Source organism: Rhamphochromis longiceps, linkage group LG17 (assembly GCF_057381845.1).
Source record: "Rhamphochromis longiceps isolate RC_006_pf linkage group LG17, R_longiceps_female_GT1.1, whole genome shotgun sequence".
Classification (NCBI taxonomy): Eukaryota; Metazoa; Chordata; class Actinopteri; order Cichliformes; family Cichlidae; genus Rhamphochromis; species Rhamphochromis longiceps.
In genome coordinates this window covers 23,199,254-23,223,549 of record NC_140573.1, presented here as the reverse complement: position 1 = coordinate 23,223,549, position 24,296 = coordinate 23,199,254, and the positions used below count along the sequence as shown (strand labels likewise).

The window sequence follows — 24,296 nt, the reverse complement described above, 5'->3', positions numbered from 1 at the left end:
TTAAATAAATCAGCAAAGTTTTATGTCCTAACAAAGTCAAGTTAGCCAATTTTTTTACACGATAAAGCGCTGATTGTTGGTTATGAGCTGCTGCGATGTTCACACTCCATCTATCCATGATTACTTTATTTTGTGGTGTCACTAACTTTGGGGCAGAAATGTTCAGTAAATCTTTAACTTACACCATATCTGAGTTTGGGAGGGTTTAAAGTTGTGAGAACGCTTTCTGAAACACCCAATTCTTTACAGTTAATCCTTCTTTCATCCGGCAAAAGCACGGGATTAAACCAGAAACATAATAGGAGAGAAAAGTGGCAGTCCTAATATGACATCTATGAAAGAAATCTGTAACAGCGCATTTGTCAGCAAACTTTTTAAGCATTTTATTTTAGGAGATTGAAATTAAAGTTATTAGTGCACCCTGGTTTGAAACCGTTCTGTGTGGATGTTCTCCTAGTGCTTGCATGAGTTCTCTCCCAGTTCTCCAGGTGCTCTGACGTTCTCCCACACTCCGACTACATGCATGTTAGGTTCAGTGGTTGGCCATAGGTGTGGCTGTGAGTGTTAACACACTCTTTCTCTGTGTTAGCCCTGCGATAGACCGACAACCTGCCCAGAGTGTACCCAACCTCTCACCCTGTGACAGCTGGGATAGGCTCTATCCCCTCTGTGACTCTGAATTGGATAAGCAGTTAATAAATTAAAGTTAATTTCAATAATACTTCGAAATAACTACCTAGGGAAGCATTACCAGTATGGCTGCTGAGTACCCAGACTTGCTTCTCTAAGGACTTTGATTAGCCATGAAGCATTCCTGTGCTTAGGAAATAAGTTCCAGTGATGGCACAGCTAATGGGTAGTGATGTGCGGCTCAATCCTGAAATATCAATTCTTTCGATACCAATCATTTATGTTCTAGAATCGATTCTCACATTAAAATATCAATATTTTAGTAATTTAGGGTAAATTTGTAGTTTATCATTAACAGGAACACAGTGGAAAGAAACTATAACATTCGGATTGTCTACATTCAAAGGAACTACTTCCTCTTCCGCCTTTCATAGTCATGTGCGAAATACGGCTGTATAAATGTCTGCAGCCCCTTGGCGCGTGCACTCACAACAATGGCTGAGCGTAATTGTGTGGACGTATTTTACTTCCACAAACAGCTGAGACGTGGTTTGCGATACATGTGGCAAAAAAGTGAGGTGTTGTGGCCATACTTGCCAACCTTGAGACCTCAGAATTAGGGAGACATTCAAAAGGGCTGTTGGGGGGGGGGGGGGGGGGGGGGTGATAAATACATTTTACAGTGTTGATTTATCGGATAAAATACAGCAGGGGTGTCCAAATTCAGAGGCTGCTTCCACCTCAGAACCCGGCCTTCGCGGTCTAAAGAAAGCCGGGTAGTACGGCACGAGCTCCCTCGGTGGAGTGAAACAGCCGTCTGCTCCTTGCCATCTAAAATATAACAGGGCGCTGACGTAAACTCTCGACCGTCTCACACTTCTGTTTAATCAGCTTTCTGTTTGACGTTTATTCAGCTGTGTGAAAACCCCGGAGGAACCCACCCGAGGGATTAATAAAGTAAAATTTAATTTAATCTAATCTAATAACTTTAATCTCAGCCAAGCCAATTTACTCACAAACAAATAAAACACTGAAAAAGCGAAACAACATTTTTAAGTTATCAAAGTGACTTATATATCATGTTTAACCCGAGTAGTGAAAGACCGCGGGGGTTTGAAAATGACGTGTTGGTCGTCTCAGATATTTGAAGTTTACACAGCTACATTCTCACCTGAAAATATGTTAAAAGTTTTTTTGCGACGCAGAAAGAGAAATAAGAGTAATATTAAAACTAAGCAGCTGCCGCCATTGTTGGAAACTGGAATAGGCACTATGAATTCTGCGATATGGTTTTTTCAATTTTGTTGTCCGGGTGGAAAATCGGGAGAAATTCGGGAGAATGGTGGCTCCGGGAGATTTTCGGGAGGGGCACTGAAATTCGGGATTCTCCCGGAAAAATTGGGAGGGTTGGCATGTATGGTTGTGGCAACATCACTAACCTGAGGTCAAACACCTCAGAGTAAATCATATCACAGAATATGACGAGCGTATATTGAGACGAACTGAAGAGGAGGAGAACGACAGGTGCTGCTAGGGCGAGACAGACGTCTCTCACGGAGTCCTTTAGTGCTGCAGGCAGGCAGGTGTTCAAATAGCACAACTTCAGGTTTTTTATTTCTGTATGATGAACTCTGCATTATTAAGTGATAAGAACAAGTAATCTGATGTCCTGTAATCATTATCATGCTATAATTTGAGATACAATAAATAAAATGTTTTTGTACAAAGTATCGGGATCAGTATCGTCGATACCACCCTGAATATTACTTGGATCGGATCGGAAAGGAAATCAGTGGTATCACACATCACTAGTAATGAGTCAGTCAAACCGGAGGTTATAGCCCAAGGGCTCGTTTTTAAGCCCCACCCACTATCCAGCATGTAATCCATGCAGTGTTTCCAACTTAGCGACTTTGTCGCTATATTTAGCAAGTTTTCAGACCCCCTTAGCAACTTTTTTTCTAAAAAGCGACTAGCGACAAATCTGGTGACTTTTTCTGGTATTATCGGAGACTTATTTATGACGACTTTTTGACGTGAAAACGCGTATCGCTCTTACTCTCAACAAGCAGCGGTGCTGCCTTGGGCACCTCACCCATGCCAAAGCGCTCACAGGCGGAGGATAGTCCTCCCCAGCTGCTATCAGGGCAAGAGACGTTCACACATGTGCGTCCAAACGGCAAATGAATCGCGCATGAGCGAAGCCGCTGCTCCCGCACTGACTGTAACGCAGTCAGTTCTTCCTTTACTCTTATGCTGTTTTGTGGATCACAAGGTTTAAAACTACTTATAAACACACACTCACACACAAAGTAACTCCACCAGAGTGCCAATTTCGGGTCACTTTTGCTGGTCCAGGCCTGGATAAAGAAGCAGGGTTGGAATTGTGACATTTAAAAACAATAATTGCTAAAATAAATTTAATTTGTAGTTCTAAATACATTCAAACTGCATTTAGGACGTTTTTTACTCACTTTATGACTCTTCCACGATGTTATTTCTCTCTCCAACAGCGTAGGTTACAATTACATTAGCATGGCCAATTATGCAAATTAGGCGATGACGTCATTTGGCGACTTCTAGCGACTTTTAGGACAGCCAATAGCGATTTTCCTTACTGAGGAGTTGGCAACACTGAATCCATATGGCGTATAGGGACTTTGAACCCCACTCTCCCCGGTGATAGTACTCTGATGAATCCACTTTTTTTGTCTAATGACCAAAACTAAAAGAAATTTGCCTACACCAGCTTTAAAGTACTTATTTGCTTTCACAACAAACACTGAAAACACTTAAATGCCTGGATAATAAATATAAAGCTAGTAGCAGCTCATTAGCTCAGCATCAAGAAAAACCCCTCAAACTATTCTGGATGCAACAGGCTTTATGACTAAGTGAGTTTGGTCTTATATAACATTTGGGTTAAGGCCATAATTTACAATAAAACCCAAAGTTCAACAGATTAAGCTTTCAAACTGTTTTTTTTTTTTTCCTTTATGCCATGTTTCTATCTGCTTTAGAAGCCCATTACAGTTATGTCAGAGTGGTTTTCTTAGAGGGCACCTGAGGTCTTTTCTGATTAAAAGAGTGAAATAGGTATTAAGGAAATGTTTAAAGTCATTTGAGAGGAACACAGCATTAACTCTGGCATGCACAGAGTGTTAATGTCATAAAATCTCTTCATTCATCTTGTTTCTCGGTTCTCCTTACAGCCGTGGAAGACAGGAAGTTGTTCATCGGCATGGTGTCGAAGAAGTGCAACGAGAACGACATCCGGGTCATGTTCTCTGCGTTTGGACAGATCGAGGAATGCCGGATCCTCCGAGGACCCGACGGGCTCAGCAGAGGTACCTGTCCCTCTGACTCACTTCGATCCAGACTTGATGTTCCTCATGTGAACATTAACACCTGCGTGGCCTCCAGCAGCTACAGTTCATTGCATTAACTTGTGTAATGACTCAAAAGTGTTTACCTCGAAATTTTGTGATAAGAGTTGACTGGTTGAAGTGAGGTTCTGAAAAACTGACTTGAAAAAGTTCCCAACCGCTTTAATGTTTTGCAGTTTATTGTTATTTGCCTGCTTAAAAGCATTTGTGCTGCACAGGAAGCTGCTCATTTACACCTTCTCAGCCATTTTTCACTTCACTGTCTACCTCTGGAAGTGTTTTCCGAGCTGTCAGTGTTGCAAGAAAAGACTGTTTACTTAAAACTGCGGTAATTATTATATAAAAACTTTTTGGGGTCATAAATATTTCCTCTGCAAATCAGCAGTATAGAAAAATGATGAGCCTTTCAATGCGCATAATGTGCCCGTGCCTATTAAATTAGATTTCCCCATTTACCTGAAATAGTATTTTAATGTTGTGATCAAGCTGCACACCTGACAGAACCAACAATAAATGTTTGTGTGTGTAGGCTTGATTTTCTAATTGAAAGTCAGCCTTGAGCCATTCATTGTCTTCGGCAAGTGGAAGTGCGCTCTGTCCTTTTTTATTTCCCGGAGTCTGAGTGGTTCAGAAGATGGTTATCGAATGGTTCGCCAAAATAAAATCAATTATTAGCCATCAAAGGTCTGCAGTGGAAGAGCTCTGTGCAGGTCATAAAGACGTCAAAGGCCATTTTAGAGCTCATATTATCAGGTTTTATTGGTTTGATAGATACTGCAGAAATTCTAGTGATAATAATAAGCAATAGAATGAGAGCAGAAATAATTAAAGCTGAAGCTGGATCAGGGCTCTCAAAAGGCTCCGCTAGTTTATCCACTTAATGGATGTATAGGGGCATCAAGTTGTGGTTTAAAGGTTATTTTATTTTCTGCATATTACAAGATAAAATTATTCTAGATTAGCTGGTGTTGTATGGCCTCAGTCACACAGGCCTTTAGACTCTTTAGCAACCCTCGGCAACCACATGTGTATTTACCAACCAGTTGTAAGTGGTTGTTAAAGTTTGCTGCAAGATTGCTGCGGTCTCTTGTAATTTGCATGAGCGATGCCAATTTATCCTCCAAGCAAGTTAAATAGTAGTAGTTATTGTTTAGTTATTGTTTACAATCAAGTCGGCATTAGCCATGCAAACAACCTGTTTCACTAGTTTTCCCTACACAACCACTGGTTATCAGATGGTTGCTAATAAGTCTTTAGGCCTCTGATGATAGCTGTTGGACACATGGTGGAGGATGAGAGAGGTGCAAACCATCGACTGTATATAAAGTATACAGACTAATTCTGAACTTCCTGTTCTTAAAGCGTCAGCATCAGCTACCATACTTTTGGTTTTTGGATCCAAAAGTGACCATACTTGGATGAAAGTGAGGAGCGTTACACCATCTGCCAGTGCAAACAAGCTTGGTTAGCTTTACCTGCATAGGCGCAAACACCTGCTAATAACTGCTAAGTATCAACTAAGAATTTTACTCATTAGAACAGAAGCACAAATTCCCAAATAAAAACTGATAGATATAGTCAGATAATCCCATTTCAAAGAGGTCCTAAAAGCACATGAAGCCCACTTTAATTATTCTTATTAATAGAGGTTAAGCCTCGAGACAGTTAGCAGAGACAGCTAGCAGACAACAGCAGCTAGAGCCCTAATTTTAAGCTTTAACAAACAGGTGAGTTATAGAAAATCATAGCCACGGTACAGTTGTTTGTTGAAGAGAAAAAATATCTGAAGTCACCAAAAAGAGTTTCCGCTGAAAGGTTGCCGTAAAGTTGGGATTTTACCATTGAAGTCTGTTGGGATTGAGAGTACAAACGGACTAAAAAAGGAACCACATTTATGTATAGATATCTGTTTATAGAAATTAAATGAGTGCAACAAGCCCAGTATACCTTATATGCCTAATACAGCACAGCCTTTGTATCAGATTCTGTTTTCAACCAACTGCTTCTTCCTAAATGTTTTCCTTCGAGGTCTTAAAAGAGTCATTTTAAGAAGTCAATGCAAATGAACTGGAGCAACATCTCGAGGCTGCTGTGGCCACCACTGTGAATACATGCTTCTCCTCTTTCGCTCTATATACCCCCCACCCCCATTCTTTCTTCTCCCCTTCTTGCTCTGTCAGCTTCATCCCCAAACATCCCCTCTCCCACTCCTCCTTCTCGCCTCCTAACCTCTGTTCATATCCTCCACCTTCCCTGCTGTTCCGGTTTACCCTGTCCATGAGCCAGTCCTAAGCTCTGTACTTCCATTGCAGAGCAGTGGGAATTTTCAAATCCGCTGTCCAAATCGGGACGTGAGTTGCTGCTTTGTTGGCTTTGTAGTGTTGAAATAAAAGGATTGGTTATGTTTTGCATAGCAAAACAAAATGTTAATTTTAAAGCACTTTCATAATTTTACTGCAACTGTATTTACTTTTTTTTGACTTGATAAGTCTATGAGACGAAGACCCCACTTTATTACATCAGTATACGAGTTTATGTTAGGTTATGTGATCGACAGGTTTCTCAGTCAAATCCACCTTGTGCTCGTTGCTAGTTTCAAAAAGCACTGCTCTGCTCAAGGCGTATGCAGCACACCATAGCTACATTGATCTTTTATCTTCAGTGAATGATCTTACAGTTATTTGATACCAGTCTCAGTTACTGTTGACATAAATCACTTGTTGAACCAAATTTGAGTCCAGTACCAAACTGATATTGAGGAAAGCCTGCCCTCAAATTTAGAATTTCAAGCAAATTATGGTTATTACTGGCAGTTCACATGAAACCCTTGTAATATCAGCCATTTCCCTTTCATTTTTTTTCAGTTGGTGAGGTGCTGATTTGGCCATTCGGGGACTTGGCGGGAGTCATAGAGCAGTAATGAAAAAGTAACACGGCCATAAAAGAAAAGAAAAACGTTTTTATGACTCTGAATGTGGCAACATCTCCAATCCAGTTGATTTGGAGAAAGGTATGAGCTGCCTCCACAGCAAAATAGCAAATTCCTGGCGAGTTTCCTTCGTAATTGGCACACTCTTGGTGCTCTTCTCAAAGTGCTCCAGGGCTGCTTTCAAAGAAAAGAAATGGACCTATAAACCAGGTGTCAAATCATTCAGATCAGTCAGCTGCTGGGTGTGACAGGTGTGTTCTGTAGGTCCGTGTTTCAAGACATATGAGCAGATATGATAATCATCTATCAATCTATTTTTAGCTATGTTACCTATCTAAATAATCATCATCAACCATTTCTTCCCACAAGCACACACCTGCCTCCCCTCACGGCTCATTTCAAACATCCTCCCAGTATACCCTACCTCCCCCTTCCCTGCCCCTTTGTGGTTTCTATGTGCTGAGGAGATGGAGGGGCTTTTTGCGAATCTCTGTCCTTCTATTCTTCCTCCTTCTGTCACGGGAGCTGTCGCTGTCATCGTCACGCAGGTTCAGTGTGGTTATGTTGGTGATATATACTTTTCTGTGGCTGTTGAATGTTATGGATGTTTTATTGTTGACTCGAGTCTGATCTTCCTCCTTTTCTTCTGAAGGTTGTCTCCATCTTGAGTCTTTGCCTGAAACCACACTACTCAAACTCCCATGTTCCTCTGCTTCTGCGAACAACACGGCCCTCCCCGTCTCTATATTCACCCTGGCTGTCCTAGAATCCGTTCTTGCATCAATTTGTCCTCTTTTTCTCAGACATCCCACACCGGCCTCCTTCCCTCCCTTCCCTGTTTCCTTCTCCCATCCCTCTTCAGCTCCTCTCTTTTGTCCTCATGAATATTTTAGATGCAATGGCCAAATCCTTGCTTCTGTGGAACTAATATAAACCACTTAGTCGAAAAGGAAATACTGTTAGTCCAGCTTGGTCTTGGCTAGTAAACAAACACCCCTAACCAGGTTGGAAATAAATAGGCCTTTACGGATTTCTGTGTGCCTGCAACTCCCAGGGGCCCTCAGTCCCACATAGCATCGCTGCTGAGGTCCTATTAAATCTCGATATCAATCAGAAGAGCGCTCCACCATCCCGCTATTAATAAAATATGGATCACACCACCAGTGGATGGCTGGGCCTGGGGAGCTACCCTACTTTCATTAAAGGACTGTTTGGTTCTCCACTGACGACAGAATGCGGCCCGTGAGGTATTTTTAGCGCTCGAGCCACGTCCCATCTCTGTGCTTCGAAAAATAAGACATGCACCAACCAGCCAGAAAGTATGGCTTCGACTCTAAGCGTTTCTTTTTTCATTAACAGCTTCGACATTAATGAATCAGTGTGCAGGCGCAGTGGAATTCCTTATTTAGAAGCTTTGGCTTCAAGCTGCAGAAACGGGCTAAAGATAGAAATGTTTCTTTGCGGATGAAAAGCATCCTGTCTGACAGTTGGAGACAAACTGATGAGTCTCCTTTCGGTGACAGCCGATGATGTTGTAGCTGACCGGTTTTATAAATAGAGTCAGGACCTATCAGGACCAGTCTGGAGGGCTAACCCAAATGGATGCCCCCTGCAGAACTGATCTAGTTCTGGGGCATTACTTCTCTGCAGAGGATGGAGGCAGCCTCCTGGAAAATAAGCAGTTAAATGGCAGATTGTGGCCCACCTAAAATAGACAGTCCCCTGAATAAATTGAAAAATGACCCCTTTTTGTATGTCCTATCTTCAGTGCTACCACTTAGCACAGCAGCCCTGGCACTGCAAAGGACGCATCAAATGTTTACTAGGTCAGAGCTTCAGTCTCTTTTTTATCACCTTCTTGCCTCTTTAATGTTAAGCAACCAAGGTAGTTTCACATAAAAGGTGATTGAACTCTATCTTCCAGTTGGCAGTGACAGAAAAGAAAAAGGAAAGGTCAATAGGTTTCATATAAGATCAGAGACAGGTCTGCATAACCAATAGGAACAATCATTTTGAAAATTGAACACAGAAGATGTTGATTTGAGTGCTCGGATGATAAAAACTGTTCAAGTGTATTTCTTTCAATTCTAAAGTTGTTCTCACTAAAGACCAAGGCTCATTCTTCTTGACAGCCATCACTTAAACTTCTCATTCTATTCAGAAAATGGTGTAGACTATAAAAACGGAATCTTCAATACTGTGGCCTCAGTTGATATGTTCAGTTAACACAGTCTGAACCTCTAACAGGAGACCCGGTAAACTTTTTGAGTGCTATAATTTCTGCTTTTATCATGTGTTAATATAATAGGTTTGGCAACCACGCCTTCAAAAAATATCCACATTACTTTTTTCAGAACTGATTTTCAAAATTACAACCTACAAAAAAGATTCAAAAAAAGAGTTAGGGCGCTAGGTAACATGGGAAATTTAAAAAATGCCAATTTATGCAAATTATTAAAAACACAGCACATTCTGAGTTTGATGACAGAAAAAGATTTTCAAAAAGGCTGGGACCAAGGGTGTGCTGACCTCTTTCAGACACACCAGTTATGTTACTTTTTAAATGATTTCCTGTAATTGCCCAGGATATATAATTTCACCTACTCAGCAGTTTAGTTTGCCAGATAATGACATTGCTTTCATTCAGTTCAGTTTTATCTATATAGCGATAAGTCACAACAAGAGTTTGTCTGAAGTTGCTTTATGTTGTAACGTAAAGACCCTACAATAATCCGGAGAAAACCCCAACTATCACACGACCCCTTGTGAGCAAGCATATGGTGACAGTGGGACGGAAAAACTCCTTTTTAACAGGAAGAAATATCCAGCAGGGTGAGGAGAGGGAGATGAGACGAGAGAGAGAGATTAATAATAACTAATGATTAACTGCAGAGAGTGAAAGGGTGAGGAAAGAAGAAACACATCATGGGAAGACCCCACACGCCTAGACCACTTGCAGCGTAACTGAGGGAGAGTTCAGGGTCACCTGATCCAGTTAAATATGGGTCAAATCAAAGCAGAGTTCCCCACTTTGCCTAATCTCCTGTTAAAATAAAATGAGGCCAAGAGACACACATCTGGAACTTGTTTAAATATGCTTTCATATTTTCATGATACAGTTTTAACTTTCTACAACAGAGATGTGTTTTTAATGACACCCGAGAGGCTGAAGATCAGGAATTCTGAATCTTTAAATATAGATTATATCTTTTAAAATGTATTATATACCACAGATTATTTAAAAAAAAATATTACAACTGTTTTAGAACTGTTTGCCCACGTAGTCTTTGCCTCCCTATCTGTACCAGCCTGGTTCTTTTATAAATAACCATATTACTAATCAGCCGGATTTTGATTCTGTTGACACACGGTCAAAATGTTTTGCTGGCATCAAAATGAGCATATTAAAAATATTTATCTTCAAATTGGTTATATTCGACTTAATACGGGGTTTGACTCGCTTGCTCGGCGTGCCCCGTGTCTCAAATGTGTGCAGAGGTAGAACGGGGTGTCTAATAATTGTAAAGTTGGCGATTTGATTCAAAGCTGTAACCAAGCAGTTTGAGCACTACGTACAAAATAAAAGAGACAAACAGTGACTATGAGAAACAGATGCAACTCTAATCTCTTGTTTTAAAATCAGTTTGTGAAACAGCCCAACAATCAAAGAAACCAACCTGCCCTCTACCGAGCAAAGAAGCGTCCGGTTTTAAACAGCGAGGCTCATCAGAAACGTGTTACCCTCCAGAAAGGGCGGTCAGAGCCCCGAGATAAACTTGCAACTGTACAAGTGCAGGTCTACATTTTCTCAGGGAAATGCCTGTGTTTAAAATCCAGGCAGCCGTGGATGTAGTCAGGAGAAAAAACTGACCATTCGTCTCTCTCATCCTCATTCTATCACAGCTACAGGCGGCTTGTGATAGAGGTGGAAGAGAACAATGATCATCTATTCCTCAACATATCTGTCCTTCCCCTCTCTCTCTGTCTTGTTGTCTGTTGCATTATCCTCACAATTCCCCCCCCCCCCCCCCCCCCCTTTCTCCACCCTTTCATCCCATCCACACAGCCAGGGAGAGTCTATCTGATGACCCATGCTATTAGTTTTTTCCTCTGTAGCCAAGCCACGAGTCAGCCAGCTGAACCTGAACGTGTGTGTGTGTGTGTGTGTCCAAGCATGTGTGTAATCAGTTCAGGCCTGGCTGCGCTAACATGGCTTGGTGAGTTTGTTAGCATATTATTAGCCTGGGGTGTTGTTGAAGCACTTCTCACATTATCTCCTCTAATCACTCCCTAACCAGTCAGACAAACACAACTTTGCACCCCCTCCTCCCACCCCTTACCCACAAACAACTGATAACAAACTCCCCTAAAATTGCCTCTGGCTGTGTCCAATCTTGATTGGCTAAAATCATTGTCAGTCACGGAGGAGGCCGACCACACCTCCACTTCCTATTCGCCTTCCTCTCCCTGTGGATTGAATTAATATCATTTCCTATCCTCCCGTCTTCCCGAGCCCCCTGCTGATGCCCCCTCACCTCGCCCTCCTCTATCACATCTCTTTCCTGTCTGACAAAGACAGAAAGAGAGGGCACCCAGTCAGACACACAAAACAACATGAACGGCCCAAATGGATTCAAATCGTTTTCATGCATATTCAGCCTGCTTTACACCGCTCAATTGCTGAGAGATGAGAGCAGTTGAATACAGGTATGACGAATTCGGCCAGTGTGTGCGTGTGTGTGTGTGGGAGCGAGAGGAAGGAGAAGGAGGAGGGGCAAGGACGAGGGAAGGCATCAACAGCCAATCCGACGCTCCGATGGTTATTGTCCCAGGTGTCCTGTGGTGGATGGGGCGGGGGTCGGGGAGGGGTTGTGGTTGTCATTACACTGTGCTCGTTTTTCGCCTGTTGTTTCTACAGCGACTGAGAACACTGTTGTCTGCCTGTGAGCTGTTCTCTGTATCAATCTCTGTTTTGGGTTTTTATAACGACGACGTGTCCAACCCTTTTGTCTTGTTTTTGTTCTTTCTTGTCTTCCCTCCTCCTCCTGCCCTTCTGCCCTCCCTCCCACTCCCCTTCCATCCCTCCCTCCCTCCCTCTGCCCCCCCTCCCTCGTTACAGGATGTGCGTTTGTCACGTTTTCCACCAGAGCTATGGCACAGAATGCAATCAAAGCCATGCACCAGTCTCAGACTATGGAGGTATGGTACTCTTGCCCTTTCTTCAACTCTCTGTCTCTTTAGTACCTTTAATACATGCACTTCACTCTGTTATTGTGCTGGCAATTATATGTCTGTCTCATCTTTGAGTCACTTCTTCAGTAAAAGCCGCGACTTGCTACTTAATAGGTTAGGCCGAGTAACATTTCCTGGAGCACTTCTGACAAAGGTCCAGTGAATTGAATGTCTCAATGGACTAAAGGAGCGCTGCTTTAATACGTAACCATTATGTAGGTCTTTTTCTGCTCGCTTAAGAGAAATGTGGTATCAATTTTTCCTCAGCACGAGGAGAATAAAATCTTTAAACCACAACAGTTAGCAAATGCTTAGCTTTTTGTGAAACGCGATTATAAGTTGGTAAGTGCTACTCAAGCATAGACTGTATATAAAAGGTGGCTGTAACCACTCTGACATCATCCACTAGTTAACAAAGAAAGATGTGAGCATGCAAAACCCTTCATCCACCTTTTATTTACAGTCTTTGAGTCCTTACAAAGATTTAATTAACATGCAGGAAGCTTTAATAAGACTGTAAAAGTGTTAACGGCCTTATTAGATTACTTTTAATAAAGTCGTTGGCAGTTTCTATGTGTAGAGATCATTTCAGACGACTGCGAACTCTTTATTATAATTATTGTTGCAATTGTGTGCTAATCAAACAAAAAACAAAGCTTGTTAAGGGTTTAAAATAAACATTGTGAATAAGAATAGTAACAATAATACTTTTTTAAACCCTGTTTGTTAAGTTACAAGTTAGTGTATGAGTAATGTAAATACTCAAAGGTGTTAATTATGTTCTGAAGTAGTCTTTATCTTATTAACAGTCCATAAACATTATTTACATGTGTATACTTTTTTATTTCACATTAGTTTTATTATTATTTTTAACCATTATTATCCTTAAAATCCTTCATTGTTCACTCACACACGAGGCCAATTCCATCCCCTCAACCTACAGAGTATAACTGTTCACTTCTCATTTGATGATTTTTTTTACTTGATGATTTTTTAAAGCATTAACTGTTTGGTACAAGTCTGCCTATGCTTTCAATCTTTATGATTATCCAACTAAATCCTTTTATTCGGTGTGTAAATTTAAATGAATTCAGCTTGTATCTTTAGGAAATGTGAGTTGTAACAAAGTCTCGGCTTTCCTGCGCCGCATGCGGGCGGTAAAAATAATGATTAATTTGACGAGAGTTTATTAAATGAGGTGATTTTCATTTATAAGATGTCTCTTTTCCATAAAAGAGTTATGGTGCTGCTGACTTCTGTAGCATCTGTGGAGCTGCCATTCAGAAAGAAAGGAGAGATTTATTATATAACTTGAGCCACTCAGGGGTTTTGGGTCTTTTGTTTATTTGTATAAAGCTTCAGGCTCAGATTATGCTTGGGTTTAGTTAATTTGCAAATCAGTGTGTATTGCAATAGCCGTCTTTTTTTGTGTGATTTTGAAAGAATACAATGAAATCTAGCCTTGAATCTCCAGTTCAGATGTCCAATTAGGAAGTACAAGCTGCACTGGGTGTTAAAGACAATACTGTGGCTTAAGGTTAGGACCTGTGCAGACCTCTAACGCCACATGCCAGGTGTGCAGAGGACCAGTGTGACACATTCACCTAAAAGCTAGAAGTCCATCCAGAGCTTTAGCAGAAGCTGGCACAGTCACGTCCTCGGCCTTGGGATAAAAATCACCATCGCCTGTTTAGTCTCCATTTTTCCAATCGCAGATTTTCCAACTAGGGCAAACTTTGGCAAAGTCTCCAAACTGTGACAAATAAGCAGCACCCTTGACACAACAACTGCAAATTGGAAGGTGCTGTTACAGACCTCATCAGTTGCACAGTGACCCCAGCGGTGCCATAATGGGGACCTAGTCGCAGCTCTTTTGTGTCCACCCCCCCCCCCCTGCCTCACCCGGGTTTTTGGGGCGCCCTTGTCAGCATTGTCAGGCCTTGTGACAGGGCAGGATGACAGGAGTGTGATTGGGAAGAGAATTACATGGTATAAGACGAGCACAGAGTGTGTGTACCCCTGCGAGTCAGAGAGAAAGAGACAAAAAAAAGCGGTAATAACAAGCTGTGTTAAGGGGAAAAAAGAACGAGTGGCATTCACCCCCGTAGCCCCCTCATTAGAGCTGATCATGATAATCATGGCTGCTATTGATGTGCTGTGACCCTGACGTGGGGAAAACGCATGCTCCTCCCTCTGTCTGTCTATCTGTGAGTATGTGTGTGGTTTTTCTGTTTATGTTGCCACACTGTGAATATCAGTGTCTGTGTTGATTTATGTGGCCGAACAGCAGCGGTGTCTGTCTTTCTGAGTCGAAGGAGCGACGCTCCTCTCCGTCGGCGTTAGCATTAGGCTAGAATTATCCTCGCTCCGAGCAAGTTGTCTGCCACAGTGGGGCCGGTAAACACTACCAGTGCCCCTTTGCTTTTATCATGCACACAGGAAAAGGGGGGAAAGGGAAGCTTTAAACCATAACACAACAATATTACAGTGGACAATGGCAAAATACCTTCATTTCCATTTGAAAACAAGCTGTCTAGCCCCAGGCGGACCTAAATTGCCGCATCCGTTTGTTAATGTTCCTCAGTTTTGCAATTTAAAAGTAATTACTTCGAGTCCGAATGAGGGAATGAGGTCTGGTAAATAGAGTTTGGTTATTGTCTTGGCTCTATTGCACCCCACTGTCTTAGATAGAGAAAGATTGTGTGCACGTGATGTGTGTGTTCGTGTGTCTGTGTGAGTGTATTCCCTGTCACGTACGCGCCACATGTCACGAGGAAGAAGTAAGGCAGACCGGGGGCCCATTCGTTGATGGCCCTGTCACTGTCATATCCATTCTCATTACGGCGTGACATTCAGGTACACGCCGGCACACATTTGTACACACACACACACACACACACACACACCCTTGCTCTCTGAATGTTAGGCCGTAATGAAAGTGGATATGAGCGGGACGGGTAATTCGCCGTCGAACCTCTAAAGACACACACGGAGAAAAGTGGGTCGCCTTCGTTGTGCTTTATTTGTGCTTTACATTATTCACTCCTTTTATAAAGACTCATTTAGCACTCAGGTTCCCCTCGTGCAGTTTTCCATCAACACTGATTTTTCTATTTCCTACCTTTTTTCTTTTTTCCTTTTCCCGCACGAAACTAGAGGGACACTTGTGTATTATCCTGCGCTTGCTGCATACGTGCACACACACCCCCTCCGACCCCCCGTCGGAAATGCAGAAGCGTTCAAGCACATTTAGACGAGAGCTTAAGCAGAGCATGAGCGAAAACACAGCAGTGTCTGTTTAAACAGTGAACAAACACATCTGTCGACTGTAGTGAAGAGCAGAGACAGATACAGACTGACAGTGGGAAGAAAATAGGAGATTAGATTAATCAGGGGCTGATGTTGACACCGTATAAGGCTGGATGATCCCATGTTTTATTTTAACAGAAGGAGTCTGAGTTAGCCTAACTTATGAGTCTCGAGTATTTGTCACAAAATGCCAGATTCGTCTTTGTTTTCCAAATAGTCTCAATTTACTCTGAATTTAGTCACAGTTTACTATGTATATGCGTGTTCTAGAGTGTATATGCTCTGCCGGTGTTATAAGTACCATCTAAGTCTAATTTAAGCTGAATTGTTGATTCAGCTGTAGGATCAGTCTGGAGGCTTCAGTTTGTCGTGCTGTTCAGTCAAGCGTTGTTTTACACCGACAGGTGATGTGTGTGTCCACACTTGCTGACAGGAAACGCAATCCAGTCGCCCAGTTCTGATGTTATCAGCTCAATGAACGGCCAGTAGGTGCAATTCTTCGTCTAATAACAACTCAGAAGATGGTTTTCAAACATTGTAGGCACTCCAGCTTGTGCAGGAGACCTCTAGTGGTAGTTTGAAGAAGTGCATGTAAGATTTCCAAAGGTAAATAAATGTCTTGGTGATCAAGGAAAAGGATACTCAAGAGCCCTTTTTGCATTATACGCACATTCATAGAGCACATTATTAAATGCAGTTTATCTTCCACACAGTAAATATGCATCGGGGGCAAATTGGGGTTCAGGGATCAAACTACCCAACTTCTCATCAGCAAACAACCGATTCTACCTCCTAACAAATAGCCATCCATATTTTTGGTGCCTGAAAACAAACCTAAAGACAACCACTAGGAAAGAAAAAGCAAGCCGGTTGATGTGTCAAGCTCACACTATGTTTTGTTGCGCTTAATCTGAAGGGTGGATCGAATGAGGTACAGCTACAAAAAGGAGGAGGAGCCTGGCAGCATGTGTGAGACTGGTAACGACTTGTAATGGCTTTTCAGTGAGCTGATAACATTCAAAACTAGAGGGAGAATTTTGCACCACTTTAAGGTTGAAAATGATTAAAAGGTTGGATTGATGTCTTCATCAATCCAACCTTCAAGATGTCTGTTTTCGACAGCTTTTATAAGCTTCTGGGAATCTCAAAATGGACACAAAGCAAACCTTTTCTGCATAATATGGATTCTTAATATATATATTATTACAAAGGCAGGGAATTAATTCATTATAGATTTAATTCACTGTAATGGAAATGTTTTACACTATTAAAATAAGAAAAAACAACGACAATTATTTCAACTGATGAAAAACTGAGACAGTCTATAAATAATAAAGTGCGAAGCTAAAGTGGAAGGAGAAGTTTAATCACATGCAACAATGAACAGTTAAACATGGCACGATTTAAAGAGGGAGTGCTTTTCCAAGTATTGCCTTTGACAGATTTTGACGGTTCCTTCTGAGCGAGTAGGCTGGGTTTTGGGGACAATGAGTTGAAACAACATGCACAAAGAGCTCAGACGTGACGCGCAGACTCCTATAGATATCGGGGGCTCCTGACTTCCTATTAGCAGGGTAAGTTAACATGGTTTGACATTTGAAGGCTATGCGAGAGGTAAATAAATGAGATGGAGAAGGCTCAGAGCGCATAAACTCTCTTGAAAGCTATGAGAGATTGATTTCCAAGGTAAACGGACCGGAGCTTATAAGTTCAGTTCGCGCGTGTGCATCTGAGCATTTTGGGAAAGATGGGAAGCGATGTGTAATGCTCTCTTCACGGTTGTCTCAGAGCGTTGGCTTCAGGGAGCGTAGTTGGCTTTATTAGCTCAGTGAACTCCTGGTTAAGTCGATCCAAGTCACAGACAAAAGTTTCACTTTTTCCCCCCTTTTTCTTAAGGTGGTATTTTCGGCTGATCGATACGCTGTAATTACATCATTTTAAAGTCGGATACCGTAATTACAGCAGGTGATCATTGCAGTGTAATTTTGAGACCACGGGCTGTCATGCCATCGGCCTACACAGACCCATCTGTCAGTCAGGAACTGTGGCGTGACACCTGGGCATCAAGCATATGCAGCGCAGGTGAAATTTCTGAGGCATATTTTAGAGGTTTTATCAAGCGCACTCAACCTGCTGCATGATGGCAGCACTGACATCTATATTTCAGTGAAAATGCTGTTACGATATCTGTCTGAGACGGGCATTTCTGTGTAGGAGATTTGTCAAAAGATTGCAAGAAACAGACAAAAATAGCATTTCAAAATAGAGTGTTTTCCCCCGTAGAAGCATCTTCTGGTAAAAAATTCTCCCATGAGACTCGGAGCGCTTTATTTTTTATTTTTCAAGATGTGAAAGTTGTGCAACATGGGAGACTTGACTGACTGGAGCTGAAAATCTGTCTCCTGAAAATAGCTGAAAATGGGAATCGATGCTTCACCTCCAGCACCGAGACACATTGCTGTTGTTGAATATGAACCCAGAGACCATTTGAGGCAAAACAGGAACGTTTCTTTTTATGACCACACATTAGTATTCATATGTTGGGTAACATTAGTTGCCTGTTATCAATAAAGTCAGTGTATTGTGAGGAGCCGACTGTCTGCAGGAGACTCATGAAATATCCCGTAAGCGAGATGAAGCCATTATGTCGCCCCCTGCTGTTTGTATTCAAAAGTGGGCAATTTAAAGCAAATCAGATGGTTTACAAATTTAGATTTACTCAACATGTGGTGTAATTACACCCAGCAGAAAGGGTTTTACAGACTCCCATCGTATCAGCAGATACCGATAAACACTGGCCTCGTCAAACACTCTGAAATGGACTTAAATCACAGAGGCGTGATGGGTTGTTGGAAACGGGATAATTCCTGAGAGAAGTGACCCTCATTGGTTGTTATAGGTGGCTATAGGTAGTAGTTGGTAATTTTAAAAGAAATGGCAGAAGACTCTGGGCTTTTATATTTTTAGTTTCTTTTTCTTTAACCTGTTAAAGTTTTAATTCCAGATAATACATCCCGAAAATCTTTTTGGTTCTGTTGTCTGGAGCTGCAGTCTTGGGCTCCTTACTACCAGCAACGCATCATTTAAACACCACAGCCTGCCTGAGTATTGTTGTTGATCACATCCATCCTTTTATTCTGCTTCCAGCAGGCCAATGCACCAGGTGTCAAAGCTCAAATCATCTTACAATGTTGTTTGTGGGCATGACGATGAGTTCACTGTACTCAGATGGCCTCCACAGTCACCAGCGCTCAATCCAATAGAGCACCTTTGGACATGTGGTGGAACGGGAGAGTCCCATCACGGATGTGCAGCCGACACAACAACTGTGTGATGCTGTCGTGTCTATATGGACAAAAAAAAAACTAACAGTAATGTTGGATCGCAGGCTGCGATGTTTCCTTTGAATGTCCTTATAAGGGCAGTCTCGGCCAAACCGTCAGACTCCACTGTTTGTCACAGGGTTGTGTAAAAGGTGTCCTTGTCTAAAGTAGGGCTTTAATCTAAAGGCTCTGGTGAAAGAAGGAAAGACTGACGTCATGGGTCAAGTGCAGGTTAACCTGTCACCATCTTTTGTTGCCTATTAATCTTTTGTGGCACTGTGAAGCTCACGAGATGCAGATTTCAGTGGAATATGATGGCAACTACCAGAATAGAAAGGAAATGCAGCTGCAGTAAAAACTATGAAATTACTTGCAAATGGGGACGAGTTATTTTTCATTGTTGCAGAGGGATGAATATGATAGAACATGAAAGACACGTGTAGCTAAAAATGAGATGTATGCATCTCTACTGAAATTGCAGTTAATGATTTTAACAGCTATGGGAGAAAAAGAGACGAGTGTAAGGAGATTATCACACCAGACTATGACAAAGATTTAATAGTCCTTTTATACTTGCCATATTTAGTTAGCGAGGGTTTGGAAAGTTATTTTTTTCTTCACAGGTTAATTACCAAAACTGTAAAATACACAATGTGTGAGTATTTTTATTTTTAGTTACATACACAAGTTACAAGTCCAAATTCTTTGGGAATCCAAGCACGTCAACTACTTGTTTAAATTTATGGAAGCATCTGAAAATATGCCCATCGTGCCACAGCATCAACTATGCTATATGAAAAATTAAGTGTATCCAGTGCTTTTAATAGTAATTTTTGGATGTTGAATATAAAAAAATGACACTTCACACAAACCTCTGCGCAAACAGTTCGACACTGGAATTGTGGATTTATCCCAAAAGCTATGACGTATTTTCAAAACCTGTAGTTTCGCCCACTTTTCTCCAGACTCTCACCTTTATGTTCTGTTTTTATTTTAAGATGAAGTTGAATCATATACCTCTAGCTGCCCAGAAACAGTGAAAGTTAGTCATAATTGCCCAAATTGCCATGGCTTCTGTTTAAAAATATATTTATAATAGACTTATAATCACACCATGCAAAGTTTAAACTTTAGATATGTAGTCCATGTAGTCCAATTCAAAAGATGGCTGCTGCAGAACAATTTCCAGAGAGTCATCAGTGGAGATTGATAATCTGCATTTTTAGTGCTGAGCTTTTAACTTCGTTATCTGGCAGAGAAATGTATCACAGAGAGAGACCAAACTGGAAAGGATGTTAGAGATGGATGGATGGATGAAAGTAGAGGAGCAGAGGATTAATATGGTGGAAATTAGGGTAGCTATGAAGAGTATGAAGAGTGGAAAGCTAGGTGGTCCTGATGAGATACCTGTGTAAACATGGAGATGTCCAAGAGAGAAAAGTCAGCTGAAGCAAGACAAAATTTGTGTGTGAATGAGAGGGGGACGGGTTGTCAATCTTCCAAAGTGCGAGAGGTCCAGGCTGGATGAAGAAGGTAGAAATGAGTGACAGGGGCGTGAAAAGGAAGATTTACAAGATGGTCGACTTGCTATGAGGTGTGTTTTGAAGATGGTGGAGCTCACAAAAAGACAGGAGGCCGAGCTGGAGATGCTAATATTTACATTGGGAGTAACCAAGATGGACAGGATTGGAAATGTGGACATCATCAGAGGGATATCTCAGGTTGAGAGGAGGGATAGTGGATGTACTGGTTGTTGAAGATGGAGCTGCCAGGCAGGAGGAAAAGACGAAGACCGCAGAGAAGGTGGATGTTGTGAATGAGGACATAGAAAGGGTTGGTGTGACAGAAGGGATTGTAGGAGCAGGGTGAGATGGAGGCAGATGGTCCACCATGGTGACCTCTAAAATGAGCAGAAAAAGAATATCCGGCATATCAGATATTAAATGTTCCTGCCTTTCCAGTGAAGTAACAGACTGTGTTATAGAAGAAAAGGTAATAGTCAATTGAATTCACGGGGCATGAGCAGGGAGCACGAGGTCCCATGTTCTGCCTGTTGCACTCTCTATCCATGCAGCTCCATCGCTGAAGCCAGAGTACTTCCAGAAGTGAGACCCCATCTGAGCATGTAGTTCACAAGGACCAGCTGGACAAAGTCCCAACGTAATCCTCCTGACACTGCCTGGAGTTCATCTGTCAAAACAGCTTCTGATATACATGGCTTTCTAGATGCTTGTTCATCTCAATCAAGGTTGATTAGCTCTTTAGTCAGAGAGTGTTTTTATATGAAAGTTCGAGCTGCTGCTAATCTGTGATGAATTTTTAAAAAATCCCCTTAAGGTAAAAGCAGGATAGTTTGTCTCTTTGAGCAAAACTAATAGATGGCATGAGCTGCCACTTTCTCTCCATGTATCCTCAGCATTTAGGGGCGAAGGTAACCAACAAGGCAATCACCTGAAAAACAGCTTCAAAGTGCAACAGCCGGCCTTTCGGGGATAACCGGCAGCATCAGGCGTAGATGCCTGTGGCCCTCAGCCTTCCTCCCAGAGCAGGACTCTCATTCCGGGCTGCATTTCCCCTCACTCACAAGGTGTCAACTGGAGTGATGAGATATTTAGCAGAGCGGGATAGGGAGCTCGGTTCTCAGGGGGAATCGACTCCAACGGCGAGGCCCCGACTAACCCTCGCCCTCCCAATACAATTCTCCCGTCGTCTCCTCTACTTTATCTGTCGGCGGTCAGAATGAAGAGGCAAAATGACCAGTGGAGAGACAGAGTAAATATGGCCGAGCCGCCGACAGACAGGAGACGAGCTCATTCAGCTGATAAGTCAGGCCCCGGCCTACAGAAGAAGGGCAGTAACACACGGAAACAGACACATACACATACAAGGAAGCAGATACACTGGATGTTCTATCTGACAAAGAAGGTCTGCTTTTAAATTACACAGAAACTCTAGTTTTTAATGTTGCTCAGGATGTGATGTGTATTCTGTCATTGGTCAGATTGTCGCATTTCACAGTAAGAGAAAACACAGAGCTTTAAAAAAAAAAGCATGCATCTGTATTCTTCGATGTGTTTGTTATAAGAATGAAGCTGCTGAACCAATTAAAGTCATATCAAAATGATTCAATGCTGTGTCTCAATTTATACCGAGATTAAAGGCATAATATTTGGTGCAAAAGCCAACAGCCATCAGTTGTGATGATGTGATGTTGGTAAGAGATTAATTCGGCTTTGAAATTCATTTAATTTCCCATTAAAGTTTTAGGCTAGACTCTTTATTTTTGACAGTCATACTGTCAAAGTGTAGGCATACACTTCTAAAGGTGTTAATGATTATTAATTGATTATTTTGGAGGATATTTAGGAAAAAAAAACAATGAATTTTTAGGCCTTGCGTGTAATTACAGTGGTGGATTCTCATATTAAACATGGCCATAGCTTTAAATAGTGACATCAGTGTATGTACAAATACTCCCTGTGAGACAAAAGCTCAGGCTTCTCACAGTTTTTTTTTCTACTCTTGGATCTCTATGATGTCACAGAGAGGATATCCCTTATTTGGACATCTCAGGCATGCAGCTCTGGCTGTGCGCACAGAAGCACTTTCCACTTCCTGTTTAGACCATCTGTTTGTAAGAGGGCAGCCAATCAGAAGAAAGTTGACTCAAAGGGATAAATGGCCCAAATGTATGAGTATCAACACAAAAATGGTGAGGCCTAAAAATCAAGTTTGGGCTGCTTGTTTGGGGTTGGCATGCCCTCAGCTTTTAGCATCTCACTCCTAGCATCGTGTTAGCATCAGAGACTGACAGATTTTCTTTTCAGGAATGCAAAATTGTGTCCAGAAAGGGTACAGATTATATGTTACTGTCGCATTCTTGTCCCTAAACTCAGTAAATTTAAAGTAAAGTGCATATTTTCACTCCCTAAATGTTGGGGATCGTTCTTCCTGTGCCCCGCACTAAATGATCTCAGACACCTGTTCAGCAAACACGCATGAAAAGGCCGGTTTGTCCGACAAACTCATTACTTTGGAACACCCGGTACTGCCAAATCTAAATAAATGCAAATGGAAATCACGGTGTTATTTTTACCAAAGTGGTCCTGACTGAAGTGTGAATGCTAAAAGCTAGTTTCACAGTACACGCTCTGATCCACAGTGAAGGAAGGAAGTGCAAACGCTCGCTCGCTTTCACTCTTGCACAAAATACCTGCACCGGCACACACAACCGTCATACAGCACATCTCCGCTCCAAAACGTGTGCAGCGCTATCTGCAAAGTAGGCAAATCCCTTCTCTCCCCCGCCGAGTGCGGAATCGAGCCTCAAACTAAATGTTTCAATCAAAAGGTTTTTATCCTCCTGTGGCAGATTGCCTTTGTTTTTGAACGGATTTGCCCCTAGTTAGGCTTTGATTGCGTTGTGTGAGTAATGGTGTGGTGTGATAGATTATGACTTGCCGTCTCAGCTTCGTTTCAGCCGGCACCGCAGCTTTCATCAGGAGCGTTGTGGGTTTTTGTCTCCTTCGTGTCATAGTTGTTAGCAAGCGTGTTGGACGTCTGATTTGTTACCCAGCTTCAGTGTGCGTACACAATCATCTCTCTTACACACACACATACACACACTGCCGCTGCTCTGAGGCGTAAGAATTCGAACAATTAGATGCCGTTCTAGTGACCGTTAAAATCTCTAAATCTTTCTCTTGCCCTCTCAACCTCTCTTCGTAGTCGCCCAAATCACTCTCTCTCTCTCTCTAGGTCTTTCCCCCCCTCTTTCACACATATTAACACACTCACACACAGACACACACAGATCAAGTCTCTCTTCATATGAGATGATGAAATAGTTGGAGAACTCGGGAAATCTGTTTCTGGTGATACCGTTTTGGACTCAGAGATAACTGAGCCCTTTTGGGGGAAAGAAGAAAGCCCACCGGCTTTAGACTCAAGTTTCCTGTGTGACTGTGTGTGCGTGTCCTGTGTCCCTGAGTGAGTGAGTGTGTGTGTGTGTGTGTGTGCGCAAGAGAGGACTTTTTAATTGAGAATATTTTCTTTCTTTGCTGAAGTTAAGTTTGTTAATACAAAGATGTTTGTGGATGATTTCAGGTGTGTATCATCACTGTAGACATGTGGCTTATTGCCCATATTGTGTTCACTCAGTACAACAATTATTACAGGTGTGTTTGCAAGCAACAAAGTACCTGAACAATCCTTTGACTCCTTTTCTCTTTCTTCTCCCATTTCCTCTCCTGCCTGAACTCCTCTCCTCTCCTCTTTCCTCACTTCTCCATTTCTGTTTTTCTCTTCCTCCCTTCTCTCTCATCTTGGCTCCTCTCTCATTTCCTTCCATCCTTTCATGTTCTTTTTTGTCTCCTTTCCTCTCATCTTTGGGGGCTTGTGGCCTTTCTATACTTCCCTTTCATCTTCTATCACTTCTTTATTTTTTATCTCACTTCCTCACTCTCTTCTTCCCTTCTCCCTTTCTTC

At 42.0% G+C, this 24,296-nt stretch overlaps 1 protein-coding gene across 15 annotated transcripts in view; it reads left to right on the top strand.

Moving 5' to 3' along the window:
- Positions 1 to 24,296, top strand: part of celf2 (cugbp, Elav-like family member 2) — a 243,829-nt gene that overhangs the window by 189,793 nt on the left and 29,740 nt on the right. For all 15 annotated transcript variants that reach the window (XM_085387809.1, XM_085387806.1, XM_085387808.1 and 12 more), the window contains 2 exons: positions 3,843 to 3,977; positions 12,065 to 12,144. In XM_085387809.1, coding sequence (XP_085243935.1) covers positions 3,843 to 3,977; positions 12,065 to 12,144 — 215 coding nt within the window. The remainder of the gene's footprint in view (positions 1 to 3,842; positions 3,978 to 12,064; positions 12,145 to 24,296) is intronic.